Source organism: Pristis pectinata, chromosome 12 (assembly GCF_009764475.1).
Source record: "Pristis pectinata isolate sPriPec2 chromosome 12, sPriPec2.1.pri, whole genome shotgun sequence".
Taxonomy (NCBI): Eukaryota; Metazoa; Chordata; class Chondrichthyes; order Rhinopristiformes; family Pristidae; genus Pristis; species Pristis pectinata.
The window spans coordinates 50,032,566-50,053,834 of NC_067416.1; the positions used below are offsets into that span (position 1 = coordinate 50,032,566).

The 21,269-nt window shown below is 48.2% G+C and overlaps 1 protein-coding gene across 1 annotated transcript; it reads right to left on the bottom strand.

Annotated features, from left to right (window-relative positions):
- Nucleotides 1–810: 810 nt before the first annotated feature.
- LOC127576397 (zinc finger protein 229-like) lies at nt 811–11,779 on the bottom strand. The gene is made up of 2 exons (XM_052026909.1): nt 11,577–11,779; nt 811–5,246 (listed from the first exon to the last, which is right to left on the bottom strand). Exons 1-2 carry the CDS (start codon nt 11,777–11,779, stop codon nt 4,184–4,186), a joined length of 1,266 nt encoding a protein of 421 aa, XP_051882869.1. The 3' UTR covers nt 811–4,183.
- Between the last annotated feature and the right edge of the window lie 9,490 nt (nt 11,780–21,269).

Here is a 21,269-nt window from a genome sequence, read left to right on the forward strand (position 1 = left end):
GTGACCACGTGTGTTCCCTCCGGGTGCTCTGGTTTCAAGATGTGCAGATTGGTAGGCTAATTGCCTGCTGTAAATTGCCCCGGGTGTGTAGGTGAGGGGTTGATGGTGTGTGTGTGTGTGTGTGTGTGTGTGTGTGTGTGTGTGTGTGTGTGTGTGTGTGTGTGTGTATGGGGGGGGCGGAGTTGATGGGACTGTGAGGAGATAAAACAGGATCAGTGTAAATGGGTGCTAAAAGGTCAGCATGGACTCGGTGGGCCGAAGGGCCTGTTTCCTGTGTGGCTAAGGTACATGAGCAACCAACCTCTGGGTGCTTTTTTTTGCATCAATTCCCTCCAGATTCTACCATTCACCTGCGCACAAGCGGCAATTTATCAAAGCCAATTAACCAACCAGCCCGCAAATCTCTGGGGCGTGGAAGGAGGCAACCAGAGGGAACTCACAAGGTCACAGGGAGCACTTGCAAACTCCACACAGACAGCACCCGAGGTCAGGATTGAATCTGGGTCTCTGGCGCTATGCCACTGCACTTCCTAATGGAAAGTCAAATAGTCAGCAGGTGGTGCAGGATACGGGAAGGTAGCCACGACAGCCCACTGCCTTCCCACCCCCCACAAGACACAAATCAGTGTTTCAAACCACTGCTGAAAGAAAATCGTGGCGATAATTTCTGCTCATTCTTCCGAGTCAATGCCTCGCCAACCAGGGTCACTCTATTCAGCTCTGTCCCCATCTTTTCAATATATTGACAATCTTTCTTTTTCAATTTTTTTATTAAATTTCAGATTAATACACATAACAGTAGTAATTATACACACGGTGCAAAGAGATGGGGATTACAATAATAACAGTTGACATATACAAACACAGGGAGTTAAATATATAATCTGAACCTCCCCATTTCTTACTATATGTACATGATACAAAAGAATTTGAAAATAAATTTGATTATATGAAAAGAGAACCCCCAAATTCAAAAAAACATAAAACAACAAAAAAAATAAACAAAAGCAAACCAAAAACTTTTTTAAAAAGGCTGGACTGTTATTTCTTCGGTTGAAAAACATTATAATGTCATTAGTTCCGCTCCTCTATATTCAAAGGTTATTGAAAGGGATTCGAGAAAGGTCTGCTTACATCATATGGAAATACTGAATGAATGGACTCCAAACTTCCTCAAATTTAAGCGAAGGATCAACAGTACCACTCCTAATTTCCCCCAAGTTTAAACATGTTGAGAAAACCATTGAAATGTAGTAGGGGGTATAGGATCCTTCCATTTAAATAGAATGGATCTCTTGGCCATTAATGTAACAAATGCAATCATACGATAAGCAGAAGCGGATAAATGGCCAGAATCCATCATTGGTAACCCAAAAATTGCAGTCATAGGATGAGGTTGTAAATCAATATTCAATAGTTGAAATAATATTAAAAATGTCTTTCCAATATTTTTCCAAAAAAGGACAGGACCAAAACATATGTGTCAGGGAAGCCACATTTGATTTACATCTGTCACATATAGGATTTATATGGTGATAAATACGGGCTAACTTGTCCTTTGACACATGGGTCCTGTGAACCACCTGTATCAAAGAATGTCTGGCACACATTGAAGATGTATTGACTAATTGGAGAATTTTCTTCCATGTCTCTGTAGGTAAAAGTATCTGGAGTTCTCTCTCCCGTTCATTCTTAATTCTATCAGATATCCGTAGACATATTTTCATAATCAGATCATATTGCTATCAGGCCCTTCTGATAAGGATTAAAACCTAAAATTTTTTCCGTAATTTCAATTTTATGTGGTATCGGAAAAGTAGGTAAAATAACTTTTTAAAAGTTTCTAATCTGTAAATATCGAAAAAAGTGATCTAGGCAAATTGTATTTATTAGACAACTGTTCAAAAGACAAAAGACAATTAGCAATGAATAGATCATGAAAGCAGGTTATTGCCTTCATTTCCCATAAAGAAAAAGCTAAATCAATTCTAGATGGTTGAAAGAAAAAAATTAAATCGGATAGGACTTGATAAAATGAAGTTATTCAATCCAAAAAATTTATGAAATTGAAACCGTATTCGTATTGTGTGTTTAATTATTGGGTTAATCATTTGTTTACTCAATTTAGTACGTGCAAAGGGGAGCGAGGCTCCTAAAATAGAAGCTAATGAAAACCCTTGCACTGACTAATGCTCAAGATACACCCATTGGGGACACTGAATTACATATAAAACTTGTGTCCAGAAAATTAAATATCTAATATTCATTGCCCAATAGTAAAATCTAAGGTCAGGCAAAGCCATACCACCATATTTTAATTTCTGTAAATATTTCCTACTTAACCTTGGGTTTTTATTCTGCCATATATATGACAGAATTTTAGAATCAATAATATCAAAAAAGGATTTTGAGATGAAGGTTGGAACTGCCTGGAATAAATATAAAAATTAAGGTAAAATAGTCATCTTAACCGCATTGATTTGACCAATGATAGAGACAATGGGGACCATTTAGTAAGCAATTGTTTAACATGATCAATTAAGGGTAAAAAGTTAACTTTGAATAAGTCCTTATGCTTCTTGGTAATTTTAACACCCAAATAAGTAAAATAATCAGTCACTAATCTAAATGGTAATTGCCTATTGATTGGGACTTGCATATTTAATGAGAAAAGCTCACTCTTATTAAGATTTAATCTATAGCCAGAAAAAGCACTAAACTGAGCAAGCAGTGATAATGCTGCAGGAATGGATTTCTCAGGGTTAGAGATATAAAGTAACAGGTCATCTGCATATAATGATATCTTATGCTTCCCATTTCCACGAATGATACCAAATATGTTAGAAGAGTCCAGAAAGGCAATTGCCTAGGGTTCCAAGGCAATATCAAATAGTAAAGGACTTAAAGGGCAGCCCTGTCTAGTGCCTCAAAAAAGCCTGAAAAAGTGGGATCTCTGATTATTCGTAAGTACTGAAGCCAAAGGTGTATATCAATTTAATCACGGATATAAAATTTGGGCTAAAATTAAATTTCTCAAGCATGTTAAATAAATATTCCCATTTGACTCTATCAAATGCCTTCTCGGCATCAAGCGAGATAACACACTCTGGAACTGTAGATGAAGGGGTATATACAATATTCATTAACCTCCTAATATTAAAATGCAAATACCAATTTTAATAAATCCTGTCTGGTCATCAGAAATAATTTGTGGAAGTACATTTTCCAGTCTAGAAGCCAATAATTTGGAAAAAAGTTTGGAGTCCACATTCAATAAAGAGACAGGTCTATATGATGCACATTCAGTAGGATCCTCATCCTTTTTAAGAATTAAAGAGATGCTCCATAAAAGGATTGTGATAACTTACCTACTGATAGGGCATCTTTAAAAATTTTACCTAACCAAGGAGAAAGAAGATCAGAAAAAGATTTAAAAACTTCAACTGTATACCCATCGAGACCAGGTGTTTTACCAGAATTCATTGAAGAAATTGCTTTCTTTATTTCTTCCTCTGAAATAGGTGCATCTAATATTAAACGTTCATTAAGTGATAATTTCGGAATCTTCCTTTTCCTTAAAAATTCATGCATCAATGTAGAATCCTCGGGAAATTCTGATTGATATAAAGAAGTATAAAATTCTGAGGGGTGATCTTATGGAGGTGCATAAATCATGAGCAGGCATCAACAGCGTGAATGGATGCAGTAATTCCGCCACCCTCTCCCCAGGGAAAGGAAACCAAACGCTGGAGGGTGTAGGTTTAAGGTGGCAGGGGAAAGAATTGAAAGAGACCAGAGGGGCAACTTCATGCGGAAGGTGGAGCGGACATAGAATCAGCAGCCAGAGGTGGTGGTTGAGGCAGGCGCGATAACATTAAAGAGTCATTGGGGAAGTACATAGATAGGAAAGGTTGAGAGGGACATGAGCCACATGGTACTAGCTCAGGTGGGCACCTTGGTCGGCATGGATGAGTTGGGCTGAAGGGCCTGTTTTCATGCTGTACTACTCGGGGACTCTTATATTAAAAGGACAACACTGAACGTCCATTGTTTCTGATTCATTTGACATTTACCTGGAAAATTAATTTCCAATCCAGATCTAGAGGTTATTATCATGCAAAGAATGTGAAACTGTACACCGTTAATGCCCTGGATGTGACGAACAGTAGTGCAAACCCTGCGGTCACTTGTGAATCCATCGGTGAATCCTTAGACTGGTCAAACTCGCAAAGCCCATCCCGCACACAGAACAGATGCGCGGCTTCTCCCTGGTGTGAACCCGCTGGTGTGTGCGGAGGCTGGATGACCGAGTGAACCCCTTCCCGCACTCGGAGCAGGTGAAGGGCCGCTTCCTGGTGTGGAACCGCTGGTGTGTCAGAAGGCTGGAGAAATCAGCAAATCCTCCCCCACACAAGGAGCAAGTGAACGGCTTCTCCGCGGTGTGTACCCGCTGGTGCCTTTTAAGGTGGGATGAATAGATGAATCCACTGCCACACACCGAGCAGGTGAACGGCCTCTCCCCGCTGTGACTGCGCCGGTGCATCTCCAACCGGGACTGGTAACTGAACCCCTTCCCGCACTCGGAGCAGGTGAACGGCCTCTCCCCGCTGTGGTCTCGCTGGTGCCTGAGAAGGCTGGAGAAGCGACTGCATCCTTTCCCGCACAAGGAGCAGGCGAATTGTTGCTCCCTGGTGTGAACCCGCTGATGCCTACGAAGGTGGGACGAACAAGTGAATCCATTCCCACACTTGGAGCAGATGAAGGGCCTCTCCCCGGTGTGCTCCCGCTGGTGTGTCAGAAGGCTGGAGCGATCGGCAAATCCTCCCCCACACAAGGAGCAAGTGAACTGCTTCTCCATGGTGTGTACCCGCTGGTGCTTGATAAGGTGGGATGAATAAATGAATCCACTGCCACACACCGAGCAGGTGAACGGCCTCTCCCCCGTGTGGCTGCGCCGGTGCATCTCCAACCGGGACGGGTAACTGAACCCCTTCCCGCAGTCCCCGCATTTCCACGGTTTGTCCCCGCCGTGACCGCACCGGTGCCTCGACAGTCCCGCTGCTCGCCTGAAGCCCCGCCCACACTCGGAACAGGTGAACCGTTTCTCCCCGGCGTGCACGGGGCCTTCTGCGCCCCCGTCCGAAGGCAGGCGGCGTCCAGGGACCGGCGGACTGAGCGACCCTGGCGGGTCAGGAGCTCCTCCTTGGTTCCAGTTACCGGTCTGCCGATCCTCCATGGCCGACGCCCTGCGAAATAGATTGGACGGGAAAGGAGAATCTCAGAGAAAGAGCCCACAAATAAAAACGCAGAGCTCGTCAAATCTGGTAAACGGTGCGACCGACAAACAGACCCTTCGGCCCAGCTCGTCCATGCTGACCAAGCTGTCTACCCCAAGCTAGTCCCATTTGCCTGTATTTGGCCCACATCCCGCTAAACCCTTCCTTTCTATACACCTGTCCAAGCGTCTTTGAGGAGTTGTAATTGTAGCCATATCTACCACTTCCTCTGGAAGCTGCTTCCATACATGCACCACCCTCTGTGTGGGGAAAAATATTGCCCCTCAGATCCCTTCCCCTTTCCGCTCTCACCTCAAATCTATGCTCTCTTGTTTTAGACCTCCTTATCCTGAGGGACAAATGACTGTGACCATTCAGAGGAGTGGGGAGCAGGTGGTTAAAAAGAATTGAATCTGCCTTAGCATGGGTGATTTTACCCGACATCATGTGTCAGCTTTCTCCCGCTTCTCTCAGTTCACCAACTTCGATCCTTCTGCAGTCATACCAATTCTCCGACTTACGGCCACCCTCCCGTGCTGCCATTTCACGCGGTCCCTCTCTCCCGCATGGTCCAGCCTTCTTGCACGTCACCGGTCATTGCCTGGTCACTCCCGTCTATCCTGGGAAAACTCCCTCACCGCTGCGCTTTCAAATGCTCAGCCATTCCGGCCGCTCCCTCAATCTCTCCTTGACCTTTCCGCTGCCACTAATCCGCTGAATCACACGCTCTCACATTCGTCATGCCGTTGAACCCATTAAAACCACACTCTCACACGCACAGATGCCCTCACCGCTTCCCGTGGTTTACACGGGCGGGTTTTGTGCACATTCACCCCTCAATGACCCACGCAGAGGTTTCCTTCGGAGGCGCCACATCCTGACACATGCCGCGGTGAGAAGGCTCCAGCGTGGGTTTCATTACCTCTAGTTCGGGGTGGAAGTCGCAATGACAACTTTGGATCAGTCGGTCTGAGATGCTCCAGCCGCCCATTCGGTCTCTTGGCCTACACCCGACCCGTTATTCTCTGTGGCCTCTTCCCCTCCCGCCCCACCCTCCTTTGCTTTTGTCAGTTCCTTGGTCCCAGACCCATTTGTGAAAACTTCCGTGTTTTCCCTCACGCGAATGATCCCTCTAATTTCCTGCAGCAGCACACACAAAATGCTGGAGGACTGACCTGTTGTGTTCCTCCAGCATTTGTGTGTGTGTGTGTGTTTGTCTCTGTGTGTGTGTCTGTGTGTGTCTGTGTGTGTCCGTGTGTGTGTGTCTGTATGTGTTTGTCTGTGTGTGTGTGTGTGTGTTTGTCTCTGTGTGTGTATGTGTGTCTGTGTGTGTCCGTGTGTGTGTGTCTGTATGTGTTTGTCTGTGTGTGTGTCTGTGTGTGTGTCCGTGTGTGTCTGTATGTGTTTGTCTGTGTGTGTGTGACTGTGTGTCCGTGTGTCTGTATGTGTTTGTCTGTGTGTGTGTATGTGTTTGTCTGTGTGTGTGTGTATGTGTGTGTCTGTGTCTGTATGTGTTTGTCTGTGTGTGTGTCTGTATGTGTTTGTCTGTGTGTGTATGTGTGTCCGTGTGTGTGTCTGTATGTGTTTGTCTGTGTGTGTGCCTGTATGTGTTTGTCTGTGTGTCCATGTGTCTGTATGTGTTTGTCTGTGTGTGTGTGTATGTGTTTGTGTGTCCGTGTGTATCCGTGTGTGTGTGTGTGTCTGTATGTGTGTGTCTGTGTGTGTCCGTGTGTCTGTATGTGTTTGTCTGTGTGTGTGTGTGTCTGTGTGTGTGTGTGTTGCTCCAGATTCCAGCATCTATGGAACCTCTTGCGCCTCCCTTTAATTTCCTCTTAAGATATCTTTATTAGTCACATGTACATCGAAACATGTAGTGTTCTGTGGGCAGCCCGCAAGTGTCGCCACGCTTCCAGCGCCACAACTTGCTAACCTGGATGTCTTTGGAACGTGGGAGGAAACCGGAGCGCCCGGAGGAAACCCACGCAGACACACGGGGAGAACGCACAAACTCCTTACAGACAGCGGCAGGAATTGAACCTGGGTCGCTGGCGCCGTAAAGCGTTATGCTAACCGCGGAACTACCGTGCCTGGCTGCTGTAAAGTCCATGGGGTCAGACCCAGCTCCATCAGAAACGGACCCAACTCAATTCAAAATTATTCTTTCTGCAATGACAGAGAAGCCTTACTATTACTACAGGGACACTATTCCAGCTGCAGAAAGGGTGGATAATGTAGCAGGATCCTCCCTAGAGTCAGTATGGGTGGAAGTTAAGTACAAGAAAGGAGCGTTTCCTCTACTGGGAGTTTTCTATAGGTCCCCTGGTAGCAGCAAGGATACTGAGGAGCAGATTGGGAGGCAGATTTTGGAAAGGTGCAAAAATAACAGGGTTGTTATCATGGGAGACTCAACTTCCCAAATATTGATTGGCACCTGCTTAGTGCCAAAGGTTTAGATGGGGCAGGGTTTGTAAAGTGTGTCCAGGACGGATTCCTGTCACAATATGTTGACAGGCTGACTAGAGGGAATGCCATATTACATCCAGTTTTAGGTAATGAACCGGGTCGGGTGACAGATCTCTCAGTGGGTGAGCATTTGACCACCGCTCCCTAACCTTTAGCATTGTCATGGACAGGGATAGGAGCAAAGAGGACAGGAAGGTATTTAATTGGGGAAGGGCAAATTATGAGGCTATAAGGCTCGAACTTGCGAGTGTGAATTGGGATGACATTTTTGAAGGGAAATGTACTATGAAGATGTGGTCGTTGTTCAGGGATCTCTTGCAGGATGTTAGGGATAAATTTGTCCCGGTGAGGCAGAGAAGAAATGGCAGGGTGCAGGAACCATGGGTGAGAAGAGAGGTGGAACATCTAGTTAGGAGGAAGAAGGCAGCATACATAAGGTGTAGGCAGCAAGGATCAGATAGGTCTCTTGAGAAATATAGGGTAGCAATGAAGGAACTTAAGAAAGGGCTGAGGAGAGCAAGAGGGGGACATGAAAAGGCCTTGGTGAGTAGGGTTAAGGAAAACCCCAAGGCATTTTTCACTTTTGTGAAGAGCAGAAGGATGACGAGAGTAAAGGTAGGACCGATTAGAGACAAAGGTGGGAAGATGTGCCTGGAAGCTGTGGAAGTGGGTGAGGTTCTCAATGAATACTTCTCTTCAGTATTCACCAAGGAGAGGGGCCTTGATGACGCTGAGCACAGTGCTGGTAAGGTTAATGTCCTAGAGCATGTCGATATCAAGAGAGAGGATGTGTTGGAGCTGTTACAAAATATTAGGACAGAGAAGTCCCCGGGGCCTGATGGAATATTCCCCAGGCTGCTCTGCGAGGCGAGGGAGGAGATTGCTGAACCATTGGCTAGGATCTTTGAGTCCTCTTTGTCCACGGGGATGGTACCGGAGGATTGAAGGGTGGCAAATGTTGTCCCCTTATTCAAAAAAGGTAGTAGGGATAGTCCAGGGAATTATAGACCAGTGAGCCTTACGTCTGTGGTGGGCAAGCTGTTGGAAAAGATTCTTAGAGATAGGATCTATGGGCATTTAGAGAATCATGGTCTGATCAGGGACAGCCAGCATGGCTTTGTGAAGGGGAGGTCATATCTCACAAGCCTGATAGGGTTCTTTGAGGAGATGACCAGTCAGATTGATGAGGGTAATGCAGTAGATGTGGTCTACATGGATTTTAGTAAGGCGTTTGACAAGGTTCCACATAGTAGGCTTCTTCAGAAGGTCAGAGGGCATGGGATCCAGGGAGGCTTGGCCGTGTGGATTCAGAATTGGCTTGCCTGTAGAAAGCGGAGGGTTGTGGTGGAGGGAGTGCATTCAGATTGGAGGGCTGTGACTAGCGGTGTCCCACAAGGATTGGTTCTGGGATCTCTACTTTTTGTGGTTTTTATTAATGACTTGGATGAGGGGGTAGAAGGGTAGGTTGGCAAGTTTGCAGATGATACAAAGGTTGGTGGTGTTGTGGATAGTGTAGAGGACTGTCGAAGATTGTAGAGGGACATTGATACCATGCAGAGCTCGGCTGAGAAGTGGCAGATGGAGTTTAATCCGGAGAAGTGCGAGGTGGTACACTTTGGAAGGACAAACTCCAAGGCGGAGTACAAAGTTAATGGCAGGATTCTGGGTAGTGTGGAGGAGCAGAGGGATCTGGGGGTCCATATCCTCAGATCCCTGAAAGTTGCCTCACAGGTGGATAGGGTAGTTAAGAAAGCTTATGGGATGTTAGCTTTCATAAGTCGTGGGATTGTGTTTAGGAGCCGCGAGGTAATGATGTGTCCAGTTCTGGTCGCCTCATTATAGGAAGGATGTGGAAGCATTGGAAAGGGTGCAGAGCAGATTTACCAGGATGCTGCCTGGTTTAGAGAGTATGCATTATGTGGAGAGACTAAGGGAGCTAGGGCTTTACTCTTTGGAAAGGAGGATGAGAGGAGACATGATAGAGTTATACAAAATATTAAGAGGAATAGATAAGAGTAGGCAGCCAGCGCCTCTTTCCCGGGACACCAATGCTCAATCCAAGAGGGCAAGTCTTTAAAGTTATGGGTGGGAAGTGCAAGAGAGATATCAGAGGGAGGTTTTCTACTCAGAGAGTGGTTGGTGCATGGAATGCGCTGCCTGGGGCGGTGGTGGAGGCAGATACATTGGTCAAATTCAAGAGATTACTAGATAAGCATATGGAGGAATTTAAAATAGAGGGATATGTGGAGGGAAGGGGTTAGATAGTCTTAGGCAAGGTTTAAAGGTTGGCACAACATTGTGGGCTGAAGGGCCTGTATTGTGCTGTACTTTCTATGATTCTATGAGGCCACACACCCCAAGCCAGGCCAGGTAAACCCTGTGACCCTGACATCATCTGCTCCCTCCGTCCCTGTTAGCTTAGCGACCTGGCGGGAACACATAGCCCTGGGTCATCAGCATTCCAAATGTGGATACAGGGACACAGATCAGAGCAGATACAGGACGTTGGCGAACTCGCATGAAATTTGTCTCTCCATTGTTTATCATCTGCTCTCTCAGGATTTCCACAGACCAGTTCTGGGACGTTCCTTCCTCTCGGGCAGTAACTCCACCGCCCCCCCCCCCCCCCCCCCCCCCCCCAACACACTCTCTGCTCCCCACAGCCTCACAGTTTGAAATCCGGGTTCCCTCCCTGTCTGAAAAACACGATGATGCTGGAGGAACTCAGCAGGCCAGGCAGCGTCCGTGGAGAAAAGCAGACGGTCAACGTTTCGGGTCAGGACCCTTCCCCTTCCCCTATTGGACTCCATTGGATAGCGAAGCTCGACAGGATCTGAACAACCCTCCATCTCCCAATTTGTTCGCCCGATCCACGGATCTACAAAATCCTAAGACACAAGAAATTCTTCAGATACTGGAATCTGGAGCAATACACAAAAAGTGCTGGAGGAACTCAGCAGATCAGGCAGCATCTAGGGAGGGAAATAAACAGTCCACCTTTCAGGACTGGAAAGGAAGAGGGCAGAAGCCAGAATAAGAAGGAGGGGGGAGGGGGAGGAATACATGCAGGCAGGTGACAGGTGAGTTCTGGTGATAGGCGAGTCCAGGTGAGAGGGGGAAGGGAGTTTGCTGGGGGTGGGGGTGAAGATGTAATGAGATGAGAGTTAGTAGAGGCAAAGGGCTGAAGAGGGAGGAATCTGGTAGGAGAGGGCAGTGGACCATGGAAATAAAGGGTGGGGGAGGAGAGGGGAGGGCTTCTGCCCTCTTCCTTTCCAGTCCTGATGAAGAGTCTCGGCCTGAAACGTCGACTGTTTGTTTCCCTCCATGGATGCTGCCCGACCTGCTGAGTTCCTCCAGCACTTTGCGTATCTCTGCGAAATCCTGGCCGCGGTAAAACAAAACAATGGCAGCCTCCGTCCCCACAATCCCCCGCGCTCGAGAAACCGCTCTATCTGTTGCGGTGTCACCAGAACGCATGCGCCGCCCGGGTCCCGCAGGGAATCTGGGGTGGGGCCGGCGGACAGTCCGGGGGACGGGAGCGCCGCGCCTTCAGATCTCATGGGATCTTGCTGTGCAACGCATATCCTGGGATCTTGCTGTGCAATCCGCTACTTTACGCGTTTATAACGGTCCGGTGACATTCCCCTCCACAGACGCTGCCTGACTCGCCGAGTCCCTCCGGCGTTCCGCGTCTTGCTGCAGATTCCCGGGTGCGGGGCGCCGGGAGCTCCGCTCGTCTGGCGGCCCGCGGCGCTTCTGCAGTTTGCACCGATTCTTTCCCCACGGGCCCGGCCTCGGCCTCGGTGCTGCTGCTTCAGACCCGCGCCCTGTTCCTACCTGCCGCCAGCCTGGAGGCCCCTGTGTCGAAGGCGCATCTTCCAGGCTTCGGGCGTCACGTCCGGTGTCCCGCAGCTGATCCGTCCACAATGATAGAGCTCTTTCCAGGCGCAGAGTCTTCTGGGTAGAGGAGTCCGCCATGGAAGCTGCCGTGAAAAATGCCTCGAAAGAAAGGCTTTCAAGCGCCTCAAGTTCCCCCTCATCGTTTTCCAGCTCGGGGATCAATGAAATGCGGCAGCTAATCTGCTCGAAGCTTGGTCCCATGAACAGCAATGTGAGAAAGGCCAGACCGTAAAATAAAAACACAGTAAGTGCTGGAAATATTCATCATATCTGGCAGCATCTGTGCCCATGCGTTTGATTTGTGATGCTCGCCGAGGGGTAAATATTGACCAGGGTTCCTGACTTTTAACGTCCAGCTGTTAATTAAAATACCTCTGCTTCCCTGTCCATCTGAGAGAACCGTTTTAAAGTTGTTTTGTGGACCTTCATGGGCATTGCACCAGTAAATCAGACTACATTTTCGTTCTCAATTCTTAGAAACCGGACTTCAAGCAGGAATACAACATAGTTTACCATAGAAGCTAGATGTATCTAACTTTCTATCCTATATTTATTTAGTTATGAGTTTAAACTTCTTAGTGGGCATTAGGAGGAGAGAAGATGCAGACAAATTTCTGAAACCAATTGTTAAGTCAAGAACTGACAGAGACATCAGCACCTGATGCCTCACGTTCTATCCATGAGCAAGGTTTGCAAACCTCAAAGTGTCCAGTAAGGTAGTGAAACACACATGTATCTGAGCGAGGGCGCCCCAAGGCACCGAGTGTGGAAAGATCGTAACTCGGGAAGAAATAGCTTCATTCACAACATGGAGAAAACAACCACAAGTTCCCTGTGTTTGTGAGGATTTGCTCAATCGACCAATCTGATGAGAAACCATGTCAATTTTCTTTGAGTTTCTGAAGGAGTGGGTAAAAGAAAGCTTGATAAAAAGTGACTGCAAATTGTAGTAGGTGAGAGAGGCAACAGTTCCCCTTCCCAGGTGGACATTTCTACATCGTGCTGGGGAGATACCAAAAATGCAATTGGGAAACTGGTCACTGATTGAGCCCCCTGCTCAAAACGCACTTGTTGGAAAGAATAATTTTGAGGTGAGTTGGGTCCATTTCTGATGGAGCTGGGTCTGACCCCAATGGACTTTACAGCAGGCAGGCATGGTAGTGTAGTGGTTAGTGTAACACTTTACAGTGCCAGTGACCCGGGTTCAATTCCAGCCGCTGTCTGTAAGGAGTTTGTACATTCTCCCCGTGTGTTTGCGTGGCTTTCCTCCGGGTGCTCCGGATTCCTCCCACATTCCAAAGACGTACTGGTTAGGAAGTTGTGGGCGTGCTATGTTGGCACCGGAAGAGTGGCTACACTTGTGGGCTGCCCCCCTCCCCCCATAACACTCTAGGCAAAAGGTGCATTTCACTGGGTGTTTCAATGTACATGTGACTAATAAAGAGATCTTAAACAGCAGACAATGATGGACACAGCTCAGTACATCATGGAAACCAGCCTCCCCTCCATGGACTCTGTCTACTCTTCTCACTGCTTCAGTACAGACCCCACCCACCCCAGACATTGCCTCTTCTCCCCCCTCCCGTTGGCAGAAGATACAGGAGCCTGAGGGCACGTACCACCAGGCTCAAGGACAGCTTCTATCCTGCTGTTATGAGACTATTGAAGGGTTTCCTAGTATGATAAGATGGACTCTTGACCTCACAATGTATCTCGTTGTGACCTTGCCCCTTATTGTCTGCCTGCACTGCACTTCCTCTGTAGCTGTGACACTTTGCATTCTGTAATGTTTTGTCCTGTACTACTTCAAAGCACTGTGTAATGAATTGATCTGTACGAATGGTCTGCAAGGCAAGTTTTTTCACTGTGCCTCAGTACATGTGACAATAATAAACCAATTCGATTCACACCCGTGCGGTCACAGGCACAACATGCAAACTCCACACCGACAGCACCCGAGGTCAGGATTGCACCCGAGTTGCTGGAATTGGGAAGCAGCGGCTGCAGTAGCCGCACCGTGTGCCATCCGGTCGTTGTTGGTGTGGCAATGTGTAAGCGGTGCTACTGCCGGTCATATCCATGATGTGAAGAGAAGAGGTTACAGGGGAAATTTGCAGGGAATGGGATTGCTCTTCAACCGGCATAGACTCGATGGAAAACAATGGTCGCTGTCTGTGTCACAAGGAAGCACGGAAATCCAGGATTTAGTGCGATAATGGATTTTGTGGACAACGGGATTCGGTGGGTCATTCCACCCGAATACACATAAGCAAATACACGGTGGGGAGAGGCCGTTCACCTGCTGGATGTGGGAATGGGATTCAGTCCGTCACTCAACCTGCCGACGCACCGTGAGTTCACAGTAGAGAAGAAGTTTATGAGAAAGATTTGAACATCGAAGCTGCTGAGGCACCAGCGATGCGTTGGGCTCTGCCGTTACTGCTGTCGGTAATCACACCCGGGATTGAACCCTGGTCATTGGGCTCGCTTGGGGTTTGTTTCTGCTGGTGTTAGTAACCCCTATAAACCGGGCGAAAATTTTCCGAAAAATTTAAAAAACCCTGCAGATTCTGGAAATCTGAAATAAAAACATAAAATGCTGGAAACGCTCAGCAGGTCAGGCAGCATCTTGTGGATGGACAAAGGTTTCATTTTCCAGGTCGAGATGTTAACTCTCTTCACAGAATGTTCTGCTTTTATATGGATGTATGTGAAATAAATCGGTTTTGTTTAAAATACTGTTGCAAGCTCCTCATATCATTGTATTGCAGAGAAAATATAGTGCAAACTATTCGGCCCAACTGATATCTGCTCACCCTGTCAGAAACAGGCCCTTCGGCCCATCATATCTTAATCCTATTTTATTCTCCACTCATCAACTCCCCCAGATTCTACCACTCCCCTACATACTGGGGGGTATTTCACTGTGGCCGGTTAACCTACCAAATGAAAAACACGATGATGCTGGAGGAACTCAGCAGGCCAGGCGGCATCCGTGGAGAAAAGCAGGCGGTAACTTTTTGGGTCAAGACCTTCCTCCAGCATAGAACATAGAACACTACAGCACAGTACAGGCCCTTCGGCCCACAATGTTGTTGCCGACATTTTATCCTGCTCTAACATCTATCTAACCCTTCCCTCCCACATAGCCCCTCATTTTTCTATCATTCATGTGTCTATCTAAGAGTCTCGTAAATGTCCCTAATATATCTGCCCCCACAACCTCTGACAGCAGTGCGTTCAACGCACCCACCACTCTCTGTGTAAAAAACTTACCCCTGACATCCCCCTTATACCTTCCTCCAATCTCCTTAAAATTATGTCCCCTCGTGTTAGCCATTGTTGCACTGGACATGGACCCCAAGATCCCTCTGTTCTTCCGCACTGCTAAGAGTCCTGCCATTAACCTTGTATTCTGCCTTCAAATTTGATCTCCTGAAGTGTATCACTTCACACTTATGTGGGTTGAACTCCATCTGCCACTTCTCAGCCCAGGTCTGCATCCTATCAATATCCTGTTGTAATTGACAGCAACCTTCTACACTCTCCACACCACCACCAGCCTTTGTATCATCAGCAAACTTACTAACCCACCCTTCCACATCCTCATCCAAGTCATTGATAAAAGTCAGAAAGAGCAGGGGTCCCAGAACAGATCCCTGCGGACCACCACTGGTCACCGACCTCCAGGCAGAATACGGTTCATAGTGTTTTTCATCTAGATTCCAGCATCTGCAATCCTTTGTTTCCCCAGACAACCTTCCACCCTGCACGTCTGTGGGATGTGCGAGGAAAACAGAGATTCAGAGGAAATCGATGCGGTCACAGAGCGAACGCGCAAAAAGCGTGGGAATCCGACTTCACAGGAGACGGGGGGGGGGGGGGGGGAGGTGGGGCTGCAACTTTCACTGGCAGCGTAACCGTGTCCCGCCACCACGGCAGCACCCAGTGCACCGTCTCCGTCCCCAGCCGTGAGAGAGAGAGAGAGCGAGATCCCTCTCCCCACCGGTAAACCCCGCTAAGTCCAGGGCACAGGGTACCGGTGTACTGGGGACAGCCTGTGGCCCCCTCCCACCCCCGGCGGATTCCTTGCCCGTCCATGGATTTGTCCTCACTCCGAGGGCGCGACTCACACTCGCGCCATGACCAGAGCAAGTTTATGTCCCGCCTGCACCATCGGACTTCAAACAATATTACAAATGTATAAGATGCAAACATGACAATATTAACCGATCAGAGATAATACGCCCCTTATTAAACTGCAATTAATATCTAGTACATAGTTGAACCAAACTGGAAAAAGTACTGCCGCTTCCGCAGAGAGGCCCGGCTCTCTCTCCATCTTCTGCTGTCTCCTCCGTTGCTGCGACGAATAAATTAATCCCAGAGAACAGAGGAAAGAAATGAGGAATATAGCAGTTTCGCCCACAAATCTAAGGGCCCGGCCCAGAGGAATGTTGCTTCTATCTGGGACTTCAGACCCAGAGGAGGCAGGCGGCAGTGAGCAGCAACTTTGTTGCTGAGCTCCGCCCCTCTCCCCTCCCCTGCATGGGCAGCCCGCAACGCCCTGATTGGCAGGAAGATCTTCGCCCCCTTCCTCCACTTCCCCCCTACTGAAAATCCACATCCATCGTCAGTGATCCTCGCCATCCAGGCCGTGCCATCTTCTCGCAGCCACCACCGGGCAGGAGGTACAGAAGCCTGAAGTCCCACACCACCAGGTTCAAGAACAGCTACTTCCCTTCAACCATTCGGTTCTTGAACCAACCTGCACAACCCTAATCACGGGAGTTTAGCAACTTTGATCACTATCTAACCCTTCCCTCCCACATAGCCCTCCATTTCGCTATCATTCATGTGTCTTTCTAAGGGGCTCTTAAATGTCCCTAATATATCTGCCCCTATAACCTCTGCCAGCAGTGTGTTCCATGCACCCACCACTCTCTGTGTAAAAAACTTACCCCTGACATCCCCCTTACACCTTCCTCTAATCACCTTAAAATTATGTCCCCTCGCATTAGCCATTGTCGCCCTGGGAAAAAGTCTCTGACTGTCCACTTGATTGATGCCTCTTATCATCTTGTACACCTCTGTCAAGCCACGTCTCATCTTCCTTCTTTCCAAAGAGAAAAGCCCTAGCTCAGCCTGTCCTCATAAGACATGCTCTCCAATCCTGGCAGCATCCTGGTGAGGAAGTAAAGGGTTAAGAAACTGTGACTGACTGTAACTGTACATATAACCGATGGAAAAATAACTTGCAAGCAAGAGCAGGCAAGCTACTGACTCAGAGCTAGGTGATAATTGCTGTGTCCAGGACCTTGGCAGCAGGCCAATATACTAGACAATAAGGGTGGTGGGTGTAATAAACAGAATGGAGGAAGCTTGTTTTAAACAATGAGGGTGATACCTGTCTTTGAAGCTCTTGATTGTAAATCAGTTATATTGGACAATGGGTGCGATATCTGCCTTTGGATCTCTGAGGCCTGACCGAAACTCATGGAGCTGAATTCATTAAGTGTGCATGACAATATCTGTATAAATTTCTGTCTGCTCCTTTAGACTGCGGAGACCTCGGGAAGCAACTCTCAACGAGTGCTGACGAGACCTCTCCCTGGCAGTGTACTGTTAATAAATGCGTTTTAACTGAATCAACCTGGTGGCACTGTGTTACTTTGCAGCAGACAGAAGTGGGGACTTAAAATCGGGACAACACTGGTAAATCTCCTCTGCACCCTCTCTAAAGCTTCCACATCCTTCCTATAATGAGGCGACCAGAACTGAACACAATACTCCAAGTGTGGTCTGACCAGAGTTCTTTTCAGCTGCAACATTACCTCACGGCTCTTGAGCTCAATACCCCGACTAATGAAGGCCAACACACCATACACCTTCTTAAAAACACTATCGACCTGTGCGGCAACCTTGAGGGATCTATGGACGTGGACCACAAGATCCCTCTGTTCCTCCACACTGCTAAGAGTCCTGCCATTAACCTTGTATTCTGCCTTCAAATTCAATCTCTGGAAGCGTATCACTTCACACTTATCCGGGTTGAACTCCATCTGCCACTTCTCAGCCCAGGTCTGCGTTCTATCAATGTCCTGTTGTAACCTACAGCAACCTTCTACACTCTCCACAACACCACCAACCTTTGTATCATCAGCAAACTCACTAAACCACCCTGCTGCATCCTCATCCAAGGATAGGTTAGGGCTTTTTTCCCTGTAGTGTAGGAAGCTGTGGGGTGATCTTATAGAGATATATAAAATCATATGGTGAATGGGCGCACTTTTCCTCAAGGTGGGGGAGTCTACACTAGAGGACATAGAGGACATAGGGAAAGATAAAAAGGGACCTGATGGGGAACTATTTCACACAAGAGGTGGTGGGTATGTGGAATGAACTGCCAGAGGAAATTGTAAAGGTTAGGAACAATCACAACATTTAAAAGACATTTGGAGAGGTACACGGACAGGAAAGGTTTAGAGGGACATGGGCTGAATGCAGGCAAATGGGACCAGCTCAGGTTGGCAACTCGGTTGGCATGGACAGGTTGGGCCGAAGGGCCTGCTGCCGTGCTGTGTGGCTCTATGACTCTAAGCTTCCTTGAAAAATGCAGCATCCTCACCGGCTTATGGGAGTCTCTGGCCCAGGAACCACCTAAAGTGGAGAAGGAGAATTGGAACCTCAAAGCCACGCAGCCAGAAACTCTGAGTAAGCAGCGGATAGAGCGCACCAGCTCCTGTACTGCCTCCCTACCTGCCCCCTCAGCTACCTCCTGCCCCACCTTCAGAACAGTCCACCATTCCCACATCAGCCTCATCAGCCACCCCGGAACCCAAAAAATCCAGAGTGGAAACAAGTCAACCTCAGTCCCAGGGAACTGCCTAAGAAGAAAAATATGCAGCAATGGCAGATATTTAGGAAAAGTAACAGAAAGTCATGAGTTATTTCAAGGGGAATTGAATACAAAGCTCGTGAGATTATGCTGCGGGGTACTTGTGGGATCACATCTGGTGTAGTCTGGACACAAGGACATGACTGCATTGGAGAGGGTGCAGAGGAGATAGCGTGGCGGTTAGCGTAACGCTATTACAGCGCCAGCGACCTGGGTTCAATTCTCACTGCTGTCTGGGAGGAGTTTGGTAGGTGGTAGGATCACAATCAGAGGTTGGTAGGTGCCAGGAATGTGTTGCCAGTGGAAGTGCTGGAAGCAGTTATGACAGCATTGAGACAGACGTGTGAACAGGCAGGGAACAGAAGAATGGGAACCATGTGCAGGGGAGGTGCCATGGTGATTCAGGTGCTGATCTGGACACTTCTCACATGTTGTGAGGAGTCTCTGCTGCCACCACTCGCTCAGGCTGTGCGTTCCAGATTCCAACCATCCTCTGGGTGAAACGGTTCTTCCTCAGATCCCCTCTCACCCCCTACCCCAAACCCGTATCCCCTGCTTTTTATATACATCTGCAATGAGGACAAACTTCCTATTCTCCACCCCATCTATGGCCTTCTTAATTTGGTCTCCCTCCGTCAGGTACCCTTATACTATTGAACAGTTCCCTTATATGATGAGATGGACTCTTGACCTCACAATCTACCTTGTTGTGACCTTGCACCTTATTGTCTACCTGCACTGCACTTCCCTGTAGCTGTGACAGTTTACTCTGTATTCTGTTGTTGTTTTTACCTGTACTACCTCAATGCACTCTGTACTAACTCAATGTATCTGCACCATGTAATGAACTGATCTGTACGATCGGTATGCAAGACAAGTTTTTCACTGTACCTCGGTACAAGTGACAATAATAAACCAATACCAATACCCCTTCGGCCTCCTCTGCTCCAACATAAACATATCCACCCTATGATGCTGGATGAACTCAGCAGGCCGGGCAGCATCCGTGGAGAAAAGCAGGCGGTCAACGTTTCGGCTCAGGACCCTTCTTCAGGACTGAAGATAGGAAAAGGGGAAGCCCAATATATAGGAGGGAGAAGCAGAGCAGTGATAGGTGGACAGAAGAGGGGAGGCGGGGTGGGCACAGGGTGGTGATAGGTAGATGCAGGTAAGAGACAGTGATAGGCAGGTGCGGGGGAGGAGGGGAGAGCAGATCCACCGGGGGACGGGTCAAAGGAGAGAGGGAAAAAAGTAGAAAAATAGAGGCTAGGAAAGGGAAGAAGAGAAGAAGCCTGGTGGGGCGGGGGGGGGGGGGGGTTGTGGGGGTAGGGTTGTGGGGGTGGGGGTGGGGGTGTTGGGTTGTGGGGGTGGAGGTTGGGGGGTTTGTGGGGAAGGGGGTTGGGGATTACCTAAAGTGGGAGAATTCAATGTTCATGCCGTTAGGCTGTGAGATTCCAAGACGGAAAATGAGGTGCTGTTCCTCCAGTGTGCGCTTGGAATTCTCCCGGCAGTGGAGGAGGCCGAGGACTGATATGTCGGTGATAGTGTGGGAGGGGGAGTTGAAGCGACTGGCAACGGGGAGATGCAGATCGCGGTTACGGACAGAGTGCAGGTGTTCTGCGAGGTGCTCACCTAGTCTGTGTTTGGTGTCACCAGTGTAGATGAGGCCACAGTTGGAGCACCAAATGCAGTAGATGATATTAAGGGAGGTGCAAGTGAATCTCTGTCTCACCTGGAAGGACTGTTTGGGTCCCTGGATGGAAGTGATGGAGGTGGTGTAGGGAGCGGGATGGGTGGGGAGCGAGGAGTGAACCAGGGAGTCACGGAGAGAGCGGTCCCAGGAAATGCAGAAAGTGGTGGGAAGGGGAAGATATGCTTGGTGGTGGGGTCCAGTTGGAGATGGTGGAAGTGGGGGAGAATGATGTGTTGGATACGTAGGCTGGTGGGATGAAATGTGAGGACAAGGGGAATCCTATCCCTGTCTGCAGATCTCATCTAGATTCCAGCATCTGCAGTCCTTTGTTTCTCAGATCAAACTTATCTTGACTGTCCTTGTAGCTGAACCGTTCCACCCCAGGCAACATCCTGGTGAACCTCCTCTGCGTCATCTAGCGCAATCACTTCTTTCCGATCGTGTGTCTCCCCCGTGATGGGATAATAGAAATTAGGGATGAGCTGCAAGTTTCTGATCGGATCAGTTGTTGTTCCGGGAACGTTTGCTGCTTAAGGAAAATATAACAAGCATCCTGAAGCATGTGAGATGTGGTGTAATTTCGGACAGAGCCTCGCAGTCATCCAAAGGGTGTAGCCGGAGAGACAGAACCGGACTTGAGAGATCTGTCGGATCTGTTGTGTAGGACATGGATGCTGTGGGTCCTCCTGTGGACCCAGGGATTTATATTCCAGGACAACAGGCAACACTACACTCTAAAAATGCTGTATTTCATAGAACATAGAACAGTACAGCACAGGAACAGGCCCTTCAGCCCACAATGTTGTTCCAAACCAATTACATTAGTAATTAAATGCCCAACTAAACTAATCCCTTCTGCCTACACAATGTCCAGATCCCTCCATTCTCTGCACATTCATGTGCCTATCTAAGAGCCTCTTAAACGCCCCTATCGTACCTGCCTCCACCACCACCCCTGGCAGCGCACTCCAGGCACCCACCACTCTCTGCGTAAAAAAAAACTTGCCTCACACATCTCCTCTGAACTTTCCCTCCTCAC